At 38.2% G+C, this 21,692-nt stretch overlaps 1 protein-coding gene across 1 annotated transcript; it reads right to left on the reverse strand.

Moving 5' to 3' along the window:
- Positions 1-1,832: 1,832 nt before the first annotated feature.
- Positions 1,833-21,489, reverse strand: LOC308381239 (macrophage mannose receptor 1-like; the record flags this gene model as incomplete). The annotated part of the gene is made up of 30 exons (XM_080858769.1): positions 1,833-2,062; positions 3,006-3,032; positions 5,669-5,836; positions 5,934-6,050; positions 6,405-6,539; positions 6,872-7,037; positions 7,202-7,431; positions 8,773-8,893; positions 9,782-9,915; positions 10,059-10,161; positions 10,482-10,624; positions 10,745-10,845; positions 12,123-12,184; positions 14,249-14,412; positions 14,553-14,588; positions 15,594-15,732; positions 16,785-16,857; positions 16,993-17,114; positions 17,331-17,530; positions 17,637-17,785; positions 17,971-18,086; positions 18,183-18,296; positions 18,521-18,678; positions 18,951-19,127; positions 19,216-19,356; positions 19,491-19,604; positions 19,752-19,913; positions 20,109-20,270; positions 20,662-21,048; positions 21,423-21,489. The coding sequence occupies 30 exons, from the start codon at positions 21,487-21,489 to the stop codon at positions 1,833-1,835; spliced, it is 4,218 nt and encodes a 1,405-aa protein (XP_080714895.1).
- Between the last annotated feature and the right edge of the window lie 203 nt (positions 21,490-21,692).

Genomic DNA, 21,692 nt, shown 5'->3' on the forward strand with positions numbered 1-21,692 from the left:
CTTGTGATATAAATGATTGTGACACTTTGCTGATGTGATACATCCTGTTTTTGCTTTCAGACACCTACTGGTCAGACAAGGGTCAACGTCTTATCTCAGAGTAATGTCCCGTGCCTGGTTATGAAACATGTTTTGAGGAACTAAAAACTTTATGCGCCCAGCTCATTCTTTGGAGTTTGTTCATGATACTGTATATGGATCTGACAGTCTCCCTCTTTTGCGCTGATTGAAATTCTGATTGCATTTTCTGTTGATGTTGGATATCATTTCAAGCACAATTTTGATCAATGACATCACACAGAGACCAAGTTGTCATGTGTTAATGGTACAGGTTGTTGGGTTGCTTAAATAAAAACATGTTATGGGGTACAAAGGAATCATAGTCTTGTCTAGACTATACACAAATGCACCTGAACTCTTACACTGATTTTTTTCTTTCAACTTTATTGTATTATTCATTCAGTCCTGTATAATATAATGTAGAGAGAAGTGATAAAGAAGATAGTGACAAGACTTGATGACCAAATCCAAAAAGTGACATCTCCTTACATTGTCCTCCAAGGGGTGTCATTGACAAATCTTCACTCCCCAGGATAACTGTTGATATTACTATCTTCACTTTTCATCCATTTTATTATTGCATTAGTTAAAATGAATAAAACATAAATAATATATACTGATTTCAAAAGAATCTCAAATATAAACTTTTTTCATGCATAAGCTAATTCTTGTGTTCTACTGAACAACTTTCAAATTAAAACATGCGTTGACAGCACTTTGGCTGACGCTCTTGAGAAATGAACGGTGGTCGTTGAAAGACGGTCCTGTGAAACCTTGGTGGCCAGTCGTTGCTGTATTGCACAACCATTTTTATGTCTTCACCACAGACTGGAGTTACGCCATATCTTTTTTTAATTCATCCTTACTCAAGGCTGCTTAATAATGTCTATGTAGAAACTGTACAGGCAAGGGCAGGGAAAATCTCATACATTCATGTTTTCTGTTGACCCTAAATGTTTTATAAATGTGTACTTTTATATTATTTATCTCCTTCTATGAACGTATTTAGGATTTGATTTGGGGTAATACAATACACGACCACTCATCCATATTAAATCACCACAGACTATAAATAAAAAGATTATTGTCAAACAAATCTTCATATAATGCTTATAATGCAATACTGTATGCCATAAACTTATAGTTATACTTTCAGAATGGACTCTCTTCTCCAACTTCTCCCTGGATGTGTCAGCTAATAATGATCAGGTGACAATTAAGGGTGTGCGACACAGACAACACATCTGATCTTCACAAATATCATGTATTTCACAAACATTATGTATGAAGATATGAGAAACAAATATCACTAAAATCAGAAAGGAAAATCTATGTGAGGTGAAACAAAAATACATAACATACATTACAGTGATAAACAACTACTATTAAATGGAATGGCAAAACCTCTTAAGCAATGTTATCAGAAACGAAACCTTCATTTAATTTCACAAAAATGTTTGACCTATTATTTTTTCTTGCACTTGATGTACCTTTTACATACATACATACATACATACATACATACATGCATGCATACATACATGCATGCATACATACATACATACATACATACATACATGCATGCATGCATGCATGCATGCATGCATGCATACATACATACATACATACATACATACATACATACATACATACATACATACATACATACATACATACATACATACATACATACATACATACATACATACATGCATGCATACATACATACATACATACATACGGTTCCGTTGATTCATTGATTCATGATTTCTTTATGATGCACATGGATCTATCTCTATGCAGTCTATTAAATTCTTGTCATCGGGAATATCTTGCTTAGAGGACTTGAAGTACAATGGATTCTCAAAGGCAGGCATTCTGGGTAGAACTGGTTTATGGCCTTTGTAGTAGAAAAAAGCAACAAATCCCATCACAGTGAAAGCAATCATAATGGCAACAACCAGCCCTGTATACAAACGGTGAACCTCCACAACAGGGATTTCTAAAAAGAGAAAGGACAGAAAAAGGTAAGTGACGATAATGTTAGAAATCGGGGTTTGCTTTAATGGTAGCATGTTTAGCTAATGTAGAAGAACAAACACCTAGCCATCCTTTCCTGCTAATGTTACCAGGTATGTCACATTGTGCCTAATGTCTGCCTAAGGGAGGTCCCCGTGGTCTTGCTATTATGTTTCTCAAGTTCCTCATTAGGACAAGAAATTTATGTTTGCACTTAAATTCATCTTGCAGTCATAAGACCTCAGGGACAGGAAGGAAGTGCATATCTTTCAAACTTACACAGAGTAAAAAGAAAACGTATCTCAACCCAGCGCCTTAAGGTGTAAAACACACATACACTATGCTTTTTTTTTCTTTTTTTTTTTTTTAACTTTTTTATATATTGCAGTTGAATAACACTATGTCCTTACAACAATGGTTTTAAAAAAACATTTTTACCCAAAAAATGGCAAGTACAGTTCTTCAGCGAAGCTCATATTGTTGCTTATGTATGCATACAAATTTCACAAAATGCTCTTATTTAGCACAAGAATATGTCTCTTATATCGTCACACTCCTCATATTCACTATATGGGTCGCAACACTGCAAAATGTAACTCTCAGGCACTGCTTCTCTCCCTGTCAGTGTACAGCTGCCACATCCACAAACTATAGTTCCTTAACTTCTCACTCAAAATAAGATATACAACAAACTTTTCTAGTCTATTTGTAGAAATAGAAATTTTCTAGAAATGTAATCACTCAAGACAACAAACTTATCTTGGAACAAAATATCAAGATGTAATTTCACTTAATTCTGGCTCCTTCTCTCCCTTTATGCTGCCATCTTATTACAGACTGCTATGCGCTACATCTAGTAACGTTCATATGAGCAGTGAGAGCCATTTTGCTGCTTAAACGACTGTAGATTGTTAATGTCAACTTACCAAGTGTAGACACTGTAGGCAAAGGATCTGAAAAGGAAAATATGGAAAGCATGTATGCCTTGTCTTGACATAAATGTATGTACATAAGCTTTTAACAGTAATGCACATGACTGCCCAGGAAGCTAGGAGTAACAACACCAAAACTGCACAAAAAGAACACGATAAAAGAAGAAAAAATACAAGAAGATCACCAAATACGGTATATCTTCAGAATTCTGTTCATATTGCGCTTGCACGTTGATATTTTAGCAATTTTAATTCAATTTTGGTGTAAAAATTGTTTCGTTATAGTTCCATTCAATTTGTAACCTGCGTGTGAAGATGGCTGGAGAGGAAGTGGATTAGAGGCATCCTCTAACAAATGACTTTCACTGTTTGTATTCACAGCAACAACCCTCATGGATTGAGTGCTATCAGCCTCAGCATGGTCTGGACACAGTTGAACTAATTACCATATTCCCATGGTTACCATATCCTGCATTCCTAAAGCACCTGGTTGTTTGCCTCAAACTCCCCCCAATGTCACAGAGATAACTACAAGATAGATGTAACTTCAGGATAGATGCAGGGTTTAAAGCAAAAAAAAATCCTGTGCCTGAACTTTTTTTGAATGTGGTTGAGTGCGAGGGGGTGTGTGGTCCGGTGGTGCACACATTTACAGGGTCAAAAAAAAAAAAAAAACATTTAGAAATGAATGATGGCAGATTATGGAGGGACTTTTGAAACTGCAATCCCAAGAAGGTCAGCAATAGTACTCCACCTCACTACAATATGGTACTAACACATGTAGCATTTACGATTTCTCTTGATATCAAGTTTTGCTGCTAAGCTTTGTCCTTGGAAGATTTCAAGATGACCTACAATCATAAGGTGACATGTTATAAGGGTATGTGAAATTCAGTCAGTGGAAGAAGATTTGATTTGCAACCATTTCATTGAGGATCTATGAAAAAGGACAGTGATCCACTTTTTAAACCGTTGAAGTGCAACAGTGTAGATAATACTGTGGATTTATATTGCAACAGTTCCATAATTACTTTGTTCAAAAGAAATAATCGTAAATTAAAATGTACATATTTTATTCTAGCAGTAAGTGCTGAGGCATTGGCTATATTCATGTTCCTGCCTGGCAAGTGTTACGTTTTGAATGCATTGTCATCTTCATCCAAAAAACGAACGAGGACATTGTCTATGTTGTTGTTGGTGAATTTGTCGACATTTAAGAAAAACATGCCGTTTTTTAGCTTTTCCGAAATACGTCTTTTGGACTCTGGTGTTATGCCATGTGTTAAAATAGCTGGCATGCTGATTGGATATTGACAGTTTATTCAAAGCAATTTTGACTTCAGCGATTTTTTGGCATAAATTCAACAGGGGTTGGGCGAGCCTGGAAGACAGATTGTGTTCTGCGATGAACGTACACAAGCGTATTTCAGGGCACATTAACGGTCAGTTATTGATGCTGGTACATCAGATGTGGTTGTAAAAGCGTTGTGTGTTGGATAGCGCGAACTGCTCTATGAGCGGGTGATGAAGTGGAAGCACTGGAAGCACTGGAAGCACTTTTCCCCCGCTAGTTGCATACAGAAGCTTTCTTGAGCTCAAGAGAGCACCTGCTTCTCTTAACTTCTTACACCGGCTACCAAAAGGCTTACCGTCCTTCCCCATCTCTTCTATCCATGCCCAGCGCCATGTATTTTTCAATCCTTTATCAACTAGGAGGGCATCATCCCAAGGATTCTTGAATTTACTCTGCTTCGGTGTGACAGTATCTCTACGTTTGTCTCTACGTAGCATAAGGCAGAGCCATATAGAAAAGCCGGTGCTGAAAGCACATTTTCACAAGACCCGCCCCAATCTACTTCTGATTGGCTAATAATGTTATTTTGAGCGCCTGAAAGTTGTGCTCCTTTCATATCATTGGCAGACGAACTCATAAACTCGAAAGTAATGGTGATGATATCGAGACGTGTGTTAAAAAAAAATATATATATATATAATTATATTAGACTTTTTTTCCGCAGCCAAACGCCACACGCCGGAAATCCGGCACGGTGCCGGAATGCTTTAATCCCTGTAGATGTGGAAATGTATACGAATGTTCATGTTTACATACATATTCATGTTTAGTCTCGAAATGATCTTTGCGATGTGGGCAGCGGTCTGATCATCCAACTCCTCTCCTCTCTGCCAACCCATCAGGGGCAGGCTGCTTTCTCTCTCTCTCTCTCTATCTCCTCCCTCACATTACTCTAATCCCTCACATTTGGGTTTGTTTTAAAGTGAATTTGCATTTGATGTATTAAGGGTTAGTTGGTTCAATTGTTAACCATTTAACAATTAGTAAGCATTTTAATCTCTTAATTTAAGCTCTTGTCATTATTAGTGGTAATTAACACACTTGGATTTCTATCTCACACTGAAACCGGTCTATACTTGGAACAACTAGTTCTACCATCTGCAATTTCTCTGGTCTCAAGTAGCCAAATGTTGCATAGTGGTAAGGTAATGTTACAAATAACAGTATTATTTAATGAATTACAAAAAATCATACATTCCAGCCTGGTGCTTTCTGTCTTGGGTAACACTTTGGCTGCCCTCTTATAGTTCTGAGTATTTCATTAAAGCAAGCCTCTGTGGACATGAGTGGGTCGAAGTCATACCTTTGGGCTTTTTGCAGATATATGAATTGTACGAGGACCTCCCAGGTTTCCGCCATTTAAAGTCTGATGTAGAGATCACAGCATACAAGAAGCTTCTGTCTTCATTTGGTTGACCTTCAGCCCAGTTGGTATAGTCCACTACACTCCTGTCCAGCCAGTGCCACTGACCTAAGTTCAAAAGTATTTCATTATTTATGAGGGTGTATATCTGGTTTCTATTGACACATTGTAGAACACTGCCCATTTCAATTCTGTTTACTATTACCTTTGAGGTTTTTGTAAAGGCCCATCCAGACTGCTTCATAGGTGTCCTGCACCATCTCCAGCATACTGTTTATAAACGTGGCCTCTTCAGAACTTTCAATGCTGAGCAAAGACGCTCCTTAATAATTTAAATGTAAAATCAGAAATCAAATCAATCTCAAAGCTGAAAGTCCTTTCAGTTGGGTATTTAAACTGAACAAAGATATAAATGCAACATCGATTTTTTCAAAGATTTTACAGCTTATGAGGTAAATCATTCAGTGGGTTGTAGTAAACTATGGATTCTGCATGGCTATGGCTGCATATATTGCTGCACAGATTTCTGTGAGCGTGGAGAAATTGCTGGATCTTTTATTTCCCATGTCATGAAACCTGGGACCCAAACTTGAGACCTTACACTTACATTTATGTTCAGTATAAGTAAAGTGGGCCAAACGAAAAGTAAGATGCCATGCAAAACAGTACCCCGTACCCAATATAGTACAGGCTGTAGAAGCGTCTGGCCAGCGTTTTTCTGTAGATGACAGCAAGTAGCAATGGCCCTTAAAAGGCAACCATGACTCTGGACACAGACCAGGATACTGAGGGTGAGGCGTTGGAGCAATGTCTGTGAATGGAGAGGGAGAGTTTCAGGGAAAAACTGAGGAGCAGTGTCGACTCGGGATCCATCACAAGTGGAACTGCACACAACTGCTATTTTGACTCGTGTGTTATATAGTAGAAGGAATATGTAGTTTCTTTCAGTAAAATTCCATTTAAAGTTTGGAATAGATACAGTTGTGAGGTGTGAAAAATAGCCATTCATTTATCCTGATTTGTAAGATAAATGTTGATGAGACTTGAAGTTGAACTTACGGGCTAATGTTTAGGGCTAAATTATCTTTAGAACTTAGAATAGAACAGCATAGTCAAATGTGGTGAAAAAAGGATCTTCCATACCCGTTGAGCGCTTGCAGACACTGGGAAGGGAGAGATTGCATGGAGCAGTTTGCCAGCCTCCTGTCAGATCCACATACACACAAGGAAATTGGCTTTTGGGTTCGGAATATTTCCAGTTCTCCCTGTTCAGGTGCCAGTGATCAATCCATCTAAAGTAACCATCGGTCTGTGGGTGGTTAAGAATCACATTGTGAAATAAAAAGAGAAACAAACAAACATGTAAAACAGATTCAGCAATGATTAATTCTAGAATGATTAATCATTCAGCAATGTTTAATTCAGAATGATTAATTCTACAAGGCACAGGTTGTCACAGAAATGGAATATGACCTCATTTTTATTGAGTCCAATCCACACAGGTTGCTTGAGTTTGTGGATCTGCAGCTCTATGTAGGCCTGGGTGATGCCATCACGAATGCTGGCCAGCTGGGCACCGTCTGCCTCACACCTCCTCTTGGCCTCCCACCACGTCCCATTGCTTGGCTCCACCTTTAGGGAGTCATTCCCAAACTCCACGTATGACCGGGGGAGCACTGTTGTCTGAGGGATGATTTGATTATCTATAGAAACAATTACATAAAATAACAATCAGGGAATCGTCAATATATAAAGATAAGATGAATGGCAGGATGACTGCATGGGTCATGTTATTATGCCCAAACCTCTCCAGAATGAACTGGTTTCACAATGAGGGACGGTTAAAAACTAAATATATGTAACAGCTAAACTCGTGTTATTTGTCCCCAGACAAACAGCACAATGGCCAAAATCCTCATGGAGCTCTACAGTTAGAAACGGGTTCATATATACACATTCACACAAATGCACTACAGCATTAATTATTTACATACTGCAGTTTGCTAATTCCAATACACTGCATCTTAGCCCTGCACATGCCCTCATTATTTATTATTTATTATTTCTATCTTGTAAAACATTTATCTTTTATTATTTTTTTTTGCTATTTTGTTAGTATGTTTATATGTTTTATGTCCTATGCACCAACCACACCAAGTTTATTTCCTGTATGTGTAAATATACTTGGCCATTAAAAAGAATTCTGAATTCTGATTCTGATAACTCCCAACTGATCCTTACAAATAAAGTTAAGATGAAGACATTAGTTCAGTCCTTGTCTTAAAGACAAAGGGTGAATGCTGTTTTGTGGTGCTGGTCCCTATATAATGAAATTGTGGTTCGTCATTTAGGCCCTGGGCTCTGTAAAGCGCCCTGAGACCATTTTCATGTTTTGTAGCTACATAAACAAAATTTAATTTAATTGAATTGAATTGTCAGTGAAACGTTGCCTCGATACACATTTTGGAAGAATTGCTTTTCAAAGTTAAGTTGACTTATACTGACTTATACTCCCCTTTGTTTCCTCTGTCTATGTCATGTATTTTCATTCATTTTAATTACATACAATCGATTTGGTCTCATGTATTTAACTTTAAATAAATGTACTTATACATATTTGTGAGTGATTTATTTATAATGACATACCAGTACATATTTACTGTATTATATTTACATTCATACTGCAATATTCTTGAATGTGTTTATCAACGCGTTATGGACCATGTAAAGTACAATGTCAAGTGCCCACAAATGAAACGTACTATTATTATAATAAACAACTATTCAAACCTTTATATAATATAACGCAATTTGCCATTATCAATACAATAGTTTCAGCAACTGTTGAAATGGAATCTACATAAATAGAAAGAATAACGAAACAGACCATTCATGAGAAGTGTGCATACACACACACACACACACACACACACACAAATGTGGTCTGCTGTAGACCGACTGCTGTAAGAGCACTTGGGAGTGCTAGGTAGCACCACTCCCTGTTGCACTCAAACTAGCAGGATTGTGACATAATTATTACTCACCAGTGGGTCGTTTGCAGATAAATCCCATATTTTGAGAGCATCCATAGGTCTTCCACTTTCCAACATCAGTTCTGGAGTTGGTAATCATTGCAAAACATTTATCTCCCTGTCCAGGAAGAAGCTATTAGTCAAAGTAATGTATAGTGTTTCCTTGATATTTTGGCTCAGAAACCCTGCTCACAGATAGAAAAGAACCTTGTTAAAATACTATTTAGCCACACTGTTTAAAGTAACACTATGCAACAATTTGACACTTTTTGGTTTTATAGGCAACTAGTATTGGTACCATCCTCAAATTCATTTTGATAGCATATGGTCATGTGAAGGACAGATAAACACCTGTGCATTCCTGACTAGCCATCGACGAAATGCCCAATGTGGTCCTCTGTAACGGACACCCTGCAAAAATGGAAGAAAAGCTTTCACATGCATGACATTGCCAGCTATTCTACCAAAAGACACCAGTTAGAGTGTTGGCAAGCTTCTACCAGTGTCATCAGGCCTGTTGGTGGTGTTTGCAAGGTTTTTGTATGCCTTTTAGGTAGTTTTGGAACACGTATTGCTGCTTTTACTACAATTTGGTACTGTGTTCAGTTATTTATGGTAATTAAATTTTTTTACATATTTAAGTTCTGTCATGGCCTGCTGGCTATTCCTATTACTGCCTGTCTTTTTCCATCTGTGTTGTAGGCGTGGCTGCAGCAGGCCGTTTGTGAAGAGTGCCTACTCCTGGGCCCGGTGTCTCCACGGCCCTATAGTATCCGCCATCTCCTGAACCGAGGGAGCTTCCAGTCCTCCACTGATTTGGTTTATTTTCACATGCAAGCACGCACCTGACTACACTATCCTTCTCACCTATGCATGCACCTCACACTGATTGACTTGGCTGACGACCCTGCTCATCTTTAGGATTGAGTTACGTTTGTTTTGTTGTAATAATACATTAATGTTACTCTACTGCTTAGAGCTGAGATCATGACATTACATTTTTTTTTTTGTTACATCTCACCCAAAAAGTATTCTGTAGGAAGTTTCTGAATGTGACCATTTTTCCCTCACTCCACACAGGGCTCCAACCTGTGAGGCTGTGCAAGCCAATCCACAAATGTTGTTGGGCATCTGCGGTCATTGTTGTCAGAAATGCTAACAAAAAATTGTTAAACGTTAAAACTATTTCATTTAGTGCTATATTACTGATGAAATTATATATTTGGTGCATATTTTAGAATTACCATATGTATAATATTTAAGATACCTGTATAATCTTACAAAAAGGTGGCACAAACCTTGTTCATCTTTGCTTAAAACTGATACCAGATTTCCACCCACTGCTTTGCAGAATGACATTGAATCCGTCCAGTTTTTCTTCTCAAACTGAGCCTTGTAGCACTAGGACAGTGTATGTATTATTCCATGGTTTTGAAGAAATACTTTTCATCTTACACTGAATGATGAAAGTATTTAATAAAACACAACCTTGCCTATCATTTCTTTACAGTACCTACAATTAACAGATGCCACTGTGAGTATGTTTAACATTAAACAAACCTCCCATTCAGTGAATCATAATTCCCATACTGACTGGATTTTTTCATCTAAATGTTCATAAAACACTAATTGCAATAATGTTACTGTAAATAACTCTTTCACTACATTTTAACCATTTTATGCCTAATAATTAGACATATTTCATAACAGGCTGTGCTCACGTGTTGTTTGTACTTAGTCCAGTCAGGGGCACAGCCTCCCTTAGGGGCCTCAGTAGGAGCCAGAGTAGCATTTACAGCAGGAGCTTCATGACGCTCACAAATGAATCCATTACGTCTCCCACAGTTTGTGACAAACCAGAGACCTGGGAAAGAAACACCAAACACAATGATGTAAGCAAACTGAAAAACTGCAAGCATCTGACCGGCATATTTTTTATATATACCAACTGTATAAAAGGCATGATGTAACCAAATGTACTTACCGAAAGAAGTACTCATTTTCACACAGGTCTCATCATTGACCACAAAGAGTGGTTGGTCTTCGTCCCAACTTTCAAAAGCCACTGAAGTCCCATCCATCCACCTAGGAAATAGCAGGAACAGGATGGTAATATTAGTCTAATTGGGTATGTGTAGGTTTTGTTTTTATTTCAAAAACGACTCTTTGACCCAAAGGAAAGCTGCATGCAGTGCCAAGTCAGTAAGCATTTTCCGGCTGATGTTAAAATCTGATTTGGCTACCATGTGCTCAACCACATAATATCTTAAGTGTGTGCCTGGATTATTTAAAGGTGTTAAGGTGGGAGTGTTTTATTTATCTGAAGCCAGATGTCTATGCATGTATGCACAGCACCATCATAAAACATATTACATTTCCATGTGTGGAAGGCAGACAAAGCCTGCTTGATGACAAAAAAACTCCACCTCCACCTCTGTGCCGCTCCTGACACAGATCGGCTTTGGCCTCTTTTGTCTGGCGTTACTGTTGTGTCTAACCAGCTAACATAGGTGCCAAGTTTGAAAATACGCTGAGAGCGCAGCATAAACAGCAAATTAGCACATGCTCTAAACCTCTGTACTAACTAAGATGTTCTAATGCAGTGGTTCTTAATATATGGGTTCGATCGAGCCTCAGGGGTTCGGCAGGGGCCAAGACGCACAGTATAGCCTGGTTCACACTAGCAATGTCAGGGCGTTTATATATACCTATGTTTTGAAGAAATCACATTTACATTTTATTTTTACAATTATGAAAGGATTGGTGAATGCACTGAACTGATGAAGCTTGCAGGGTTCAGTACCTCCTAATGAGTGAGATGTACTAACTAAGGTGTACTAACGGGTTAGTGATATGTACTAACTAAGATAAGATATACTAATGGGTTAGTAAGATGCACTTACTTAGATAAGATATACTAACAAGTTAGTGAGATGTACGAACTAAGATGTACTAACTAAGATGTACTAACGGCTAAGTGAGATGTACTAACAAGGATAAGATATACTAATGGGTCAGTAAGATGCACTAACTTAGATAATATGTACTAACGGGTTAGTAAGATGCACTAACTAAGATAAGATATACTAACAAGTTAGTGAGATGTACTAAATGAGATGTACTAACGGCTAAGTGAGATGTACTAACTAAGATAAGAGGCACTAATGGGTTAGTAAGATGCACTAAGATGTACCAACAATGACCAGTGAAAAAGGTTATTACACCTGAAATATAAGGTATCCTATCTTACTGGCAATATAATTAGTTTTCTCAGTGTCTTAACTTGAACAGACTAAGGTCAGAGGTCACAGAACTACACATCTCATTGAAATAGGAATGAATGATCAAACACTCAGACTTACTCTGTGTTTTTATCCAGATCTATCCTTAATCCAATGTAAAAGTCATCATATTCCTTTTGTATCTAGCAGACATTAATATAATAGGAATTCATTTAGTCATTAGTAATATGCATTGATGAACATGGAAAATAGTTTTTTTTTTTACAACAGTGTTTTTCATGAAGAGACTTTTAACTTGGCATCACAACAAATACAAAAAAGAACTAAAGGACGTTGATTTTTAAGTTGAAAGGACCATCTTTACCCTCACATTAACTGTGACCTAGTCAAGTAGTTCAACCAAATATCACACTATATATACAGCCGCGGAAAAAATTAAGAGACCACTTCAAAATTATCAGTTTCTCTGGTTTTACTATTTATTGGTATGTGTTAAAGTAAAATGTACATTTTAGTTTTATTCTATAACCTACTGGCAACATTCCTACCAAATTTCAAATAAAAATATTGTCATTTAGATCATTTATTTGCAGAAAAATGACAATTGGTCAAAATAGCAAAATTGATGCAGTGTCTTCAGATCTCGAATAATGCAAAGAAAACAAGCTCATATTCATTTTTAAACTACACAATACTAATGCTTACACTTAGGAAGAGTTCAGAAATCAATATTTGGTGGAATAACCTTGATTTAAAATCACAACTTTCATGTGTCTTGGCATGCTCTCCACCAGTCTTTCACATTGCCGTTGGGTGACTTTATGCTACTCCTGGCGCAAGAATTCAAGCAGCTCGGCTTCTTTTCATGGCTTGTGACCATCCATCTTCCTCTTGATCACATTTCAGAGGTTTTTTTATGGGATTCAGGTCTCGAAATTGGGCTGGCCATGACAGGGTCCTGATCTGGTGGTACTCCATCCACACCTTTACTGGCCTGGCTGTGTGGCATGGAGCATTGCCCTGCTGGAAAAAACATTTCTCAGAGTTGGGGAACATTGTCAGAGCAAAAGGAAGCAAGTTTTTCTTCCGGGACAACGTTGTACTTTGCCTGGCTGAGGTTTGTAAAAGACCATAAGGATTGAAAAAGCGGACTGGAGGTTCTTCTAAGTTCGTCTTCTCTGATGAGTCCGATTTCACAGTAGGTGCAAGACTCTCTGGCTTGTAGGCCTCTCCAGGTCTCCGTCTAACCATCAGACGACCATGTGTTGGGCAAAGCTGAAAATTGGACTCATCAGAGAAGACGAACTAGAAGACCCTCCAGTCCTCTTTTTTCAATCCTTATGGTCTTTTACAAACCTCAGCCAGGCAAAGTACAACGTTGTCCCGGAAGAAAAACTTGCTTCCTTTAGCTCTGACAATGTTCCCCAACTCTGAGAAATGTTTTTTCCAGCAGGGCAATGCTCCATGCCACACAGCCAGGCCAGTAAAGGTGTGGATGGAGTACCACCAGATCAGGACCCTGTCATGGCCAGCCCAATTTCGAGACCTGAATCCCATCAAAAACCTCTGAAATGTGATCAAAAGGAAGATGGATGGTCACAAGCCATGAAAAGAAGCCGAGCTGCTTGAATTCTTGCGCCAGGAGTAGCATAAAGTCACCCAACGGCAATGTGAAAGACTGGTGGAGAGCATGCCAAGACACATGAAAGTTGTGATTTTAAATCAAGGTTTTTCCACCAAATATTGATTTCTGAACTCTTCCTAAGTGTAAGCATTAGTATTGTGTAGTTTAAAAATGAATATGAGCTTGTTTTCTTTGCATTATTCGAGATCTGAAGACACTGAATCTTTTTTGCTATTTTGACCAATTGTCATTTTTCTGCAAATAAATGATGTAAATGACAATATTTTTATTTGAAATTTGGTAGGAATGTTGCCAGTAGGTTATAGAATAAAACAAAAATGTACATTTTACTTTAACACATACCAATAAATAGTAAAACCAGAGAAACTGATAATTTTGAAGTGGTCTCTTAATTTTTTCCGCGGCTGTATGTGAAAGACTACATCTTCTAGGGCCAAACACAGGGATGGGGATATCCTTTACGAACCCCACTCTTCCGTTACGAAAATGAGTCTAGAAAGCAGTGGAGCTTTCTTGGCAATACAATACACAATTTAACTCTTTATATATCGAAGTTACAATTGGCATATAACAACATTCCCTATAATTAAAAATGAATTACCTGTTTATACAGAAATAACCTTTCTGCTTCACTGTTGATTACAACAAGGTCCCCATGTCCCTTTTTGCAAAATGTTCTAGCATCCTCCATTTGCATTGCTCTGTCACTGATATAATACTGATGACCACTGTATTCTATCCAGCCATCTTCTGTGACATTATATTCTAAAGTCATAAATATAAATGAAAAAATAAACAAATTCCTTTTAGAGTTAAATATTACAACATTATATAATTCATAATTATATATTATAGACAACATTTAAGCACAAGCAGAAAGAAAGCCGCCGCAGTTGGATACTCACGTGGAATGGTAGCGTTGGGTACCCCGGGGGTTACTCCTGTGAAAAATACAAAGAATGATTTGTAGATCACTTGGGCTCAGTTTGGCAACCTAACAAGCTAATGGAAGAAAGATAGATCTTCTTGGATAAATGTAATGTTACCAAAAAACATAACGCTAGCCAGCATTTAAGTTTGTGACTGCGTGGTTTATTCTAAGACTGATTAACACATCGGCCTACCATCCGTTGAAAGGCTAGCCTACACATATCTCTCCTGCCTCAGATGTCGCTTTAGCACCCTAGAAGTATAGGGTGACTTGTAGTAGGCCTAATCCTTAACTCAACAAAGAAAGGGCTCCATTTTGTTAGTGCAAAATGTAATGGACATTATTCTTTTGAAGAAGCCTATCAGGTGTACATCATTTCAACTATGTCCCAGCCATACACAGCAACAAGTCCTCCCATTTATCATCTTGGTAAAAAGTTAAAATACATAACATAGCATAAACCAAATATTCAAAAGTGACAAACTGACAATACACCATCAAACAGCATCAAGATCACGATCTTAGGAAAATCTAAGGATTAGCAAAATATGTTATTTGCAATTTGAACTGAATAAAGAGGAGACTATTTGTATAGCCTGTAAGGTATAGGCCTTACAACTTCACTGATGGCACATACATGGCCAGTAGCAGCAGTAGCCCTCCAGCCTACAATTCATTTTGTTTTTTAGTTTTTTTATAGTACATATGCCTTATGGGTGTGAACAATATCTTCATATGAAGTTGCTCCTACTCAAGTCATTATTTTGAAGGGTACATTTACTTCTACTTGAGTAACTATTATGATGAAGTAACAATACTTTTACTTGCACACAACTCATCTTTGTAGACTTTTGTTTTATACAGAATGTTTCTTGGTAGAATGCACAAATATTCACCAATATAGAAAACGAAAGTAATCATGACTTTGATGGAATTAAAACAAGCTCCAATTTTTGAGGAATATTTATACTTCAAATAAGCATCTTAAGAACAGTGTTAGGAACCCTTGGCATACCTTTACGTATCTCACAAAAGAAATCCATTTTCTTTTCACAGGCAAAATCATTCCACATGGATGGTACAAAAATTCCAGCACAGTTCTCCATATTGTTTCTATTATTTGGTTCTCCACTCATCCACTTTGTGTAGGAGGACTGTAAGAGTAAATCATTATTCTTAACTGGGATAACTAAAAACAAGAAATCTAAACTGACAGATGATACATAATAACAACCAACCAACAAGCAAAATAATGCATTTGCATAAACAATATCAGTAAGAGATTATTATTGCATTGTCCAGTGGTGTGTAATTAGTTGGAATGTGAAGAACCCTGAAACAAAACAAAAATGTTAAGATATCATTAAAAGGCAAATTGTTGGGAAATGTTATTGTGGTTGCTACCAAGGACAGCTAGTAAAGACCATTGTTGGCGGTTGAAAGATTGGTCTGTGCCTGGTCTGAATGACTGGCACCATGCAATAGCCACTGCCTATCATCTCCAGGGGAAGTTCTGTCTTTTGGGTATTGCTATGGTAACTATCTTTCTTTGTCTATGTCTTTGTATTTTCTTATGATCATTTAAAGCAACACTATGCACCAATTTGCCACTTTTTGAAGTGTGTTTTTAAAGGCAACTACCTCTGGTATCATCTTCAAATTTATTTTTGATGGTATATGGTCATGTGAAGGACAGACAAACACTCCTATGGCTATGCACTATGGCTATGCTCTATGTATGTCTTCAGAGAACAACATTGCTAACTATATTATCAAAAGACGACAGTTAGCATGTTAGCAAGCTTTTATCAGAGCCAACTGGGCAGTTTTTTGCATGTTTTTAGGCAGTTAGCTCACTAGCTTTAGATTAAAACTCCATAATGGTGCTTTAAAAGTCCTGTCCACAATCTTGGAATTGGAGTTGTTCATCTCATGTTGTTTATGACAGAACTGTTGATCTGTAACTCTTTAAATGTCACAACAAAGATACGCAATACAGCTGGGGCCAGTCTATACGTCTACAGAGTTAAAAAGTCTATCAATTTTACATATGCTACTCTAGGGTCCTTTTGTGAATTTAGTAATATACTGTATGTACTTTCACTAATTGAACAAATGTAAAGTACATATACCAGGCCAGAACCGCCCCCACACACACACACACACATATACTTACACACACACACACTCATTTTTAAAAACTCACCGATGAGCCATCAGACCATGTGTAGCCAACATTAGGATCCTGATTACTGTAACCAATCCATGCAGAATGAAAGCTGCCATGTAAGTAGAGATAGAGACAACACGTTCCAGGAAGGGAAATAAGTAGTTCAGAACATCACAAGACATTGAAATATATCAATAGGTCTTATTGCAAATATACACAATAACACGACTGTTATAGTTCTTACCGACTTTCAGATTTGGGGTCATCCAGATGACTATGAATGCTCATCAGATCCCCACCAATGGATCTACAGAAATCTAAAGCTTCAAACCAGGTCTTCTCTTCTTCGGAGGCCATGACAAAGAGCTTTTAAAAAAAAAAAAAATAGTAGGTTTGTTACACAAAGTTTTTACTGAATTTTAAGAAATGACAGTGATGAAACTGTGATGAACCTTAACAGAAGTGTCGGTTTATTCCCTGTCAGAAAACTTAGAAAGGGTCATTACATTAAAACAAGATGAAGTTGCTTTATGTGAACTGAATGTTGGTAGTTGACATATAATGCCCATAGCAGTGATGAACCTTGTAACAGAAGGGTCGAGCTCCCAGGGGATTCCAGCCTTCTGCACAGCTGGGAGGGGGTGAGGTAGGTGGGGCTGGGGTAGTCACCACTCCCTCAGCCTGCTGTCTGCAGATGTATTTCTCCTGGTTGGAGCAGCTCAGCACATCCCACAGTCCTGCCAAAGTCCCAGTTGTCATGGCTACACAACCCTGTTTTTGCCCTGTTTTTGACACACACACACACACACACACACAAAGGTTGAAATATTTCTTAGGATTTGAATTGACATCTCTTTCACGCACACCTGTCATCAGAAAGACACACACCTGGCATACGAGCATTCCAGTGAGTGAAGGGGACCTTCGGCGTGTTGGTCCATTCAAATGTGTAACGGTCTCTTTGGTTAGACAGCCCAATCCAGAAGTGTTTCTCTGGTCTGGCTCCCACCAGACTGATGAGGAAGGCATTCTCCACCCTATAGGGGGACATATTTAATTCTCAACACAGGGATTTATGTTTTAATGTGTCTATACAAAGACAATATTGCTGTTATACAGAGTCATTTAGTGTGTTTAAAACATACATTTTAGAGGTCAATATTACCTTTCATAAAACCTTTGCAATGTTGACAGTAAGCATTTAGTTTGTTCTATGGATTACCTGCTTGGTATATCAATCAAGTGGGCGCCACTTTCTTGGCAACTCTTTTTTGCCTCATCAAATGTCTTTGTTGTTGATCCAACTAAGTAGCAGTTGTAGCCATACCTGGTCCATGCCTGGGAGGAAAGAGAGGAGGAAGGGTGAATGATTGGATGGATGGTAATTGGATTGACAGGCATTGATCAGTTTCTTTAAAAGATAAACAAACTCACAGCTTTGCAGCCAGTGTTTTCAGTCTCAGATCCAGGGTCAGGGTTGGAGTCCCCAGCCCTTTTACAGAGGAACCCATTCTTTTCTTCACAGTTTGAATCGGACCACTTTCCATCCTGACAGCATGGAGACAGAAACGTTTACATACACTTTAACTCTCCTTACAAGACATTACATTAAATGGACCACATGAAGATGAATCTGTTACCGTAACCCTGCGTTACACATCTGACAATTATTAAGGTATGTAAACAAATAAACAAAAAAAATTGTAAAATATCCTTATAGAAATAGTTCAGTTGACTGATGGTCAAAATGAATGTCAGCAACTGTCTCTTACTTTCCCCCCCATCAGGACACAGTCCTCCTCTTCCGCGCGGTGGTGAGATGGCTCCTGGGCGTCCCACGTGGCGAAGGTGACAGGAGACTGATCGCTCCACTCAAACAGTAGTTGTGTCTTTTGGTCATTCAGACCGATCCACAGCTTATCAGTCTCCACTGCAGAGGCAAGGAACAGGAGTCAGAAAACACAAGAATGTATTCATCAGAACTTTGATTAAATGCTTTTTTTTCTGGTTTATCTTATTTGTTTGTTTTTTGTCTTTGCCGTTTCAGCTTATTTATTGCATCTCTTTTGGACCAGTATAGTTTTACTATGTTTTGTTTGGTGGGAGCAATGAATGTTAATATGTATATATGAATGTATATATGCTATTTATATACAGTACTATGTACCCTCAGTTAAAATAAAAAAGTGTGATTTGACTCACTGTATCCCAGCTGTGAGAGGACAAAGCTTTGCTCCTCTACGTCATGAACGCTCACTAAGTGTCCTTCAGTCCTCATACACTCAATACTGGCATCCTTCCAGGTTTTCTTTTTACGATTCAAAATATAGCAGTGATCTGCGTATGGCACCCATGGAGCACTGCAAGAAGCTGGTGGACCTGAGAGACAGAGAGAGTGTTGTCAGGCGATGGGAAATTGAATGATCATTTCCATTCAGTGAAATATAATAAATATGGCCCCGTCTACCTGGAGTAGCACTAGCAGGATCTGTGGCTCTTTTCTGGCAGATATATGCGTGCTTTTTTGAGCACAACTTGTTTTCCCAGTGATTAGACTGCATAGTGTTTAAGGAACCACAGGACCATCCCGGGGCTGGGCTTGGCTGGCCTGAAATAGAAGATTAACGTATACATATATTATATAATAATAAGATACTTTCTAATAATTATAAATGTTATGTAATATATTCCATTTCTTCTTTACAGACGCGTTTTGATTACATTTTACACAAAAACACAAACCTGATCCCCATCTCAAGTAACGAAGTGGATGTCCATCTGCCCACTGCCATCCACTCTCACTGTCTAGTTGGTTTAGCCCAATCCAAAAAGTCGTTTCAATTCCACTTGTGATCCCTTTGTTTTCAAAAGAACTTCAGAATTAGCATGACATACTGATGTATCTTACAAAACACAAGATGCAGGCCTTTCTATGCCAACTGAAAATGAGGCACACTAAACAACAACACACAGATATAATTTGCTGTGTCCCTGGTGGGTCACCTGATAGGTAGCTTTGCTCCTGGGGCTCAGTGATACTCAGCAGGTCTGAATCCTGCTGCTGGCAGCTCCTCCTAGCTTGGTGCCAAGTCAGGGCAGAGTGGACATTTAACTGGTAAAAGACGCCTGTCAGTGGATTCTTCTTCCAGAGCTTATCTTTAGTTGCTGAGTGTTTAAAAAACACACAAAAGTATTATAATAAATAAGTAAACCTGAGGATATAGCAAATCTTGAGAGATAAGGGAAACCATGATTTTGGTTAGACACATGGTCTATTTTGTTGTTTTGTTATCATTAATTGGCAGGATTATATCTTGTGGCATTGAAAAGTATATCTTGTGGCATTGAAAGGTAAAGTACATTTAGTGGGGCAGTAGCCCCACAATTCCTGGTAGTCTCTGTCCGGTGAACACCACGGCTCTTCTTTGTCCAAGAGTGAACAGTCTGAGTACCATTTGCCCTTGTACTTGAAAGGAAAATGGCATGGACGGCCAAAGGCATTGCCCCCGATTGTGTACAGTTCTGTTCAAAATAATGAAAGGTTGAGTATATAATTAAATTTCAACGGCATAACACATAACATAGTGATCTTTGTTTTCTTTTTTCAACTGATATTGTCTAGCTTTAGCCACATTTTCTGTTTCATTTCAACCTTCATCTCAACTGCAATATTGTTTGTAAATGTAAAATACTGAGTATAAAATAGTAAAAGCATACTGAAAACATGCACAAACTACAATGAAGTCAAGGGTACGAGTTGAAAGTTTTGAAAAGTAATTGGATGTGTCCTGACCCTGAAATCATTTTAACGCTTGTTCGAACATGACAGATTTTTAGGAACTCTCTGATAATATTGTTTCCACTTTCATTCAATTTAGTCCTCGACATAATCGAAAAACTGTAAGCCACATACCTTGGTATGGCTGTGAGCAAAGCCCCTCTGAAGTGCCATGTGTTAGCCACTGACTAGCAGCTCCAATGTCTTGGGTGAGTTTCAGGATGCTGTTTTCATCTTGGGATAAGAAAAGATTTGTCCCCTTCAGATTTAACAGCGTGTCATTCTTGCACTCCCACTTTTGAAGTTGAGTTGTATCATCACAGATGTACCACTGTAGGCCAGAACCATCTGCTGTACTCCCAGCTCCCAGGCATTTCTTCAGCTGAACATTAAAGATGCGGTCGTTGGATGTCCAGCGGAACTGCTGGCTCAGTTGGTTGGAATCACAGTAGAACAGCCTCAGAGGCTGGTAGCCACTTAGGCATTTGTTGACATTCTTGTCATACATCAAAAAATTTCTCTCTGTTGGTCAAGAAACGAGACAGGATATTGAAAAAGAAAGGTTAGAGAAAAGCAGTTTGGAGATATTCAATGATTACTACCCAAGGGTTCTCAACAGTTTCTCACCACAGGGATGATTAACCACCCAACACCGACTTGATTATGGCAGACTCTAATAACCATCAAATGATCAAGTCTGTGTTCTAACATTGTTTGCAGTAATAGTATATAACAGCAGTGATAGTACTGACAGTGATGAATTGCAATACATTGTTTACCTCAAAATAATAACAGTAATGGTAAGAATATTGTTAACATTGGTGACTTAAATTGAACATGTTTCTGTAATACATTAGGTGCACAGTACAGACCACAATATTGCATGATACAGATACCTGATTGGCTGGAACAAAATGTGACATGAAGGATGACCAGAACAATCCCCAGTGGCTTTGTCCTCATCGTAGCACGTCTACCTGCACAGGCTGTCCGTGTGTGAACTTGTGCTCCAAGAGCCAAGACGGACACAAGTGACACAGTCAAGGATGAGGCCTCTTTAAGAGGGGACACGATTAATGAGTCAGCTGAACAGATTTCAACATTGAACATTGGGAGTGGTAGCTGACATATCCTGTTGACTACATCCTTCTAACAGTAGATTTTTG

This window comes from Sprattus sprattus (assembly GCF_963457725.1).
Source record: "Sprattus sprattus genome assembly, chromosome: 20".
Lineage (NCBI taxonomy): Eukaryota > Metazoa > Chordata > Actinopteri > Clupeiformes > Clupeidae > Sprattus > Sprattus sprattus.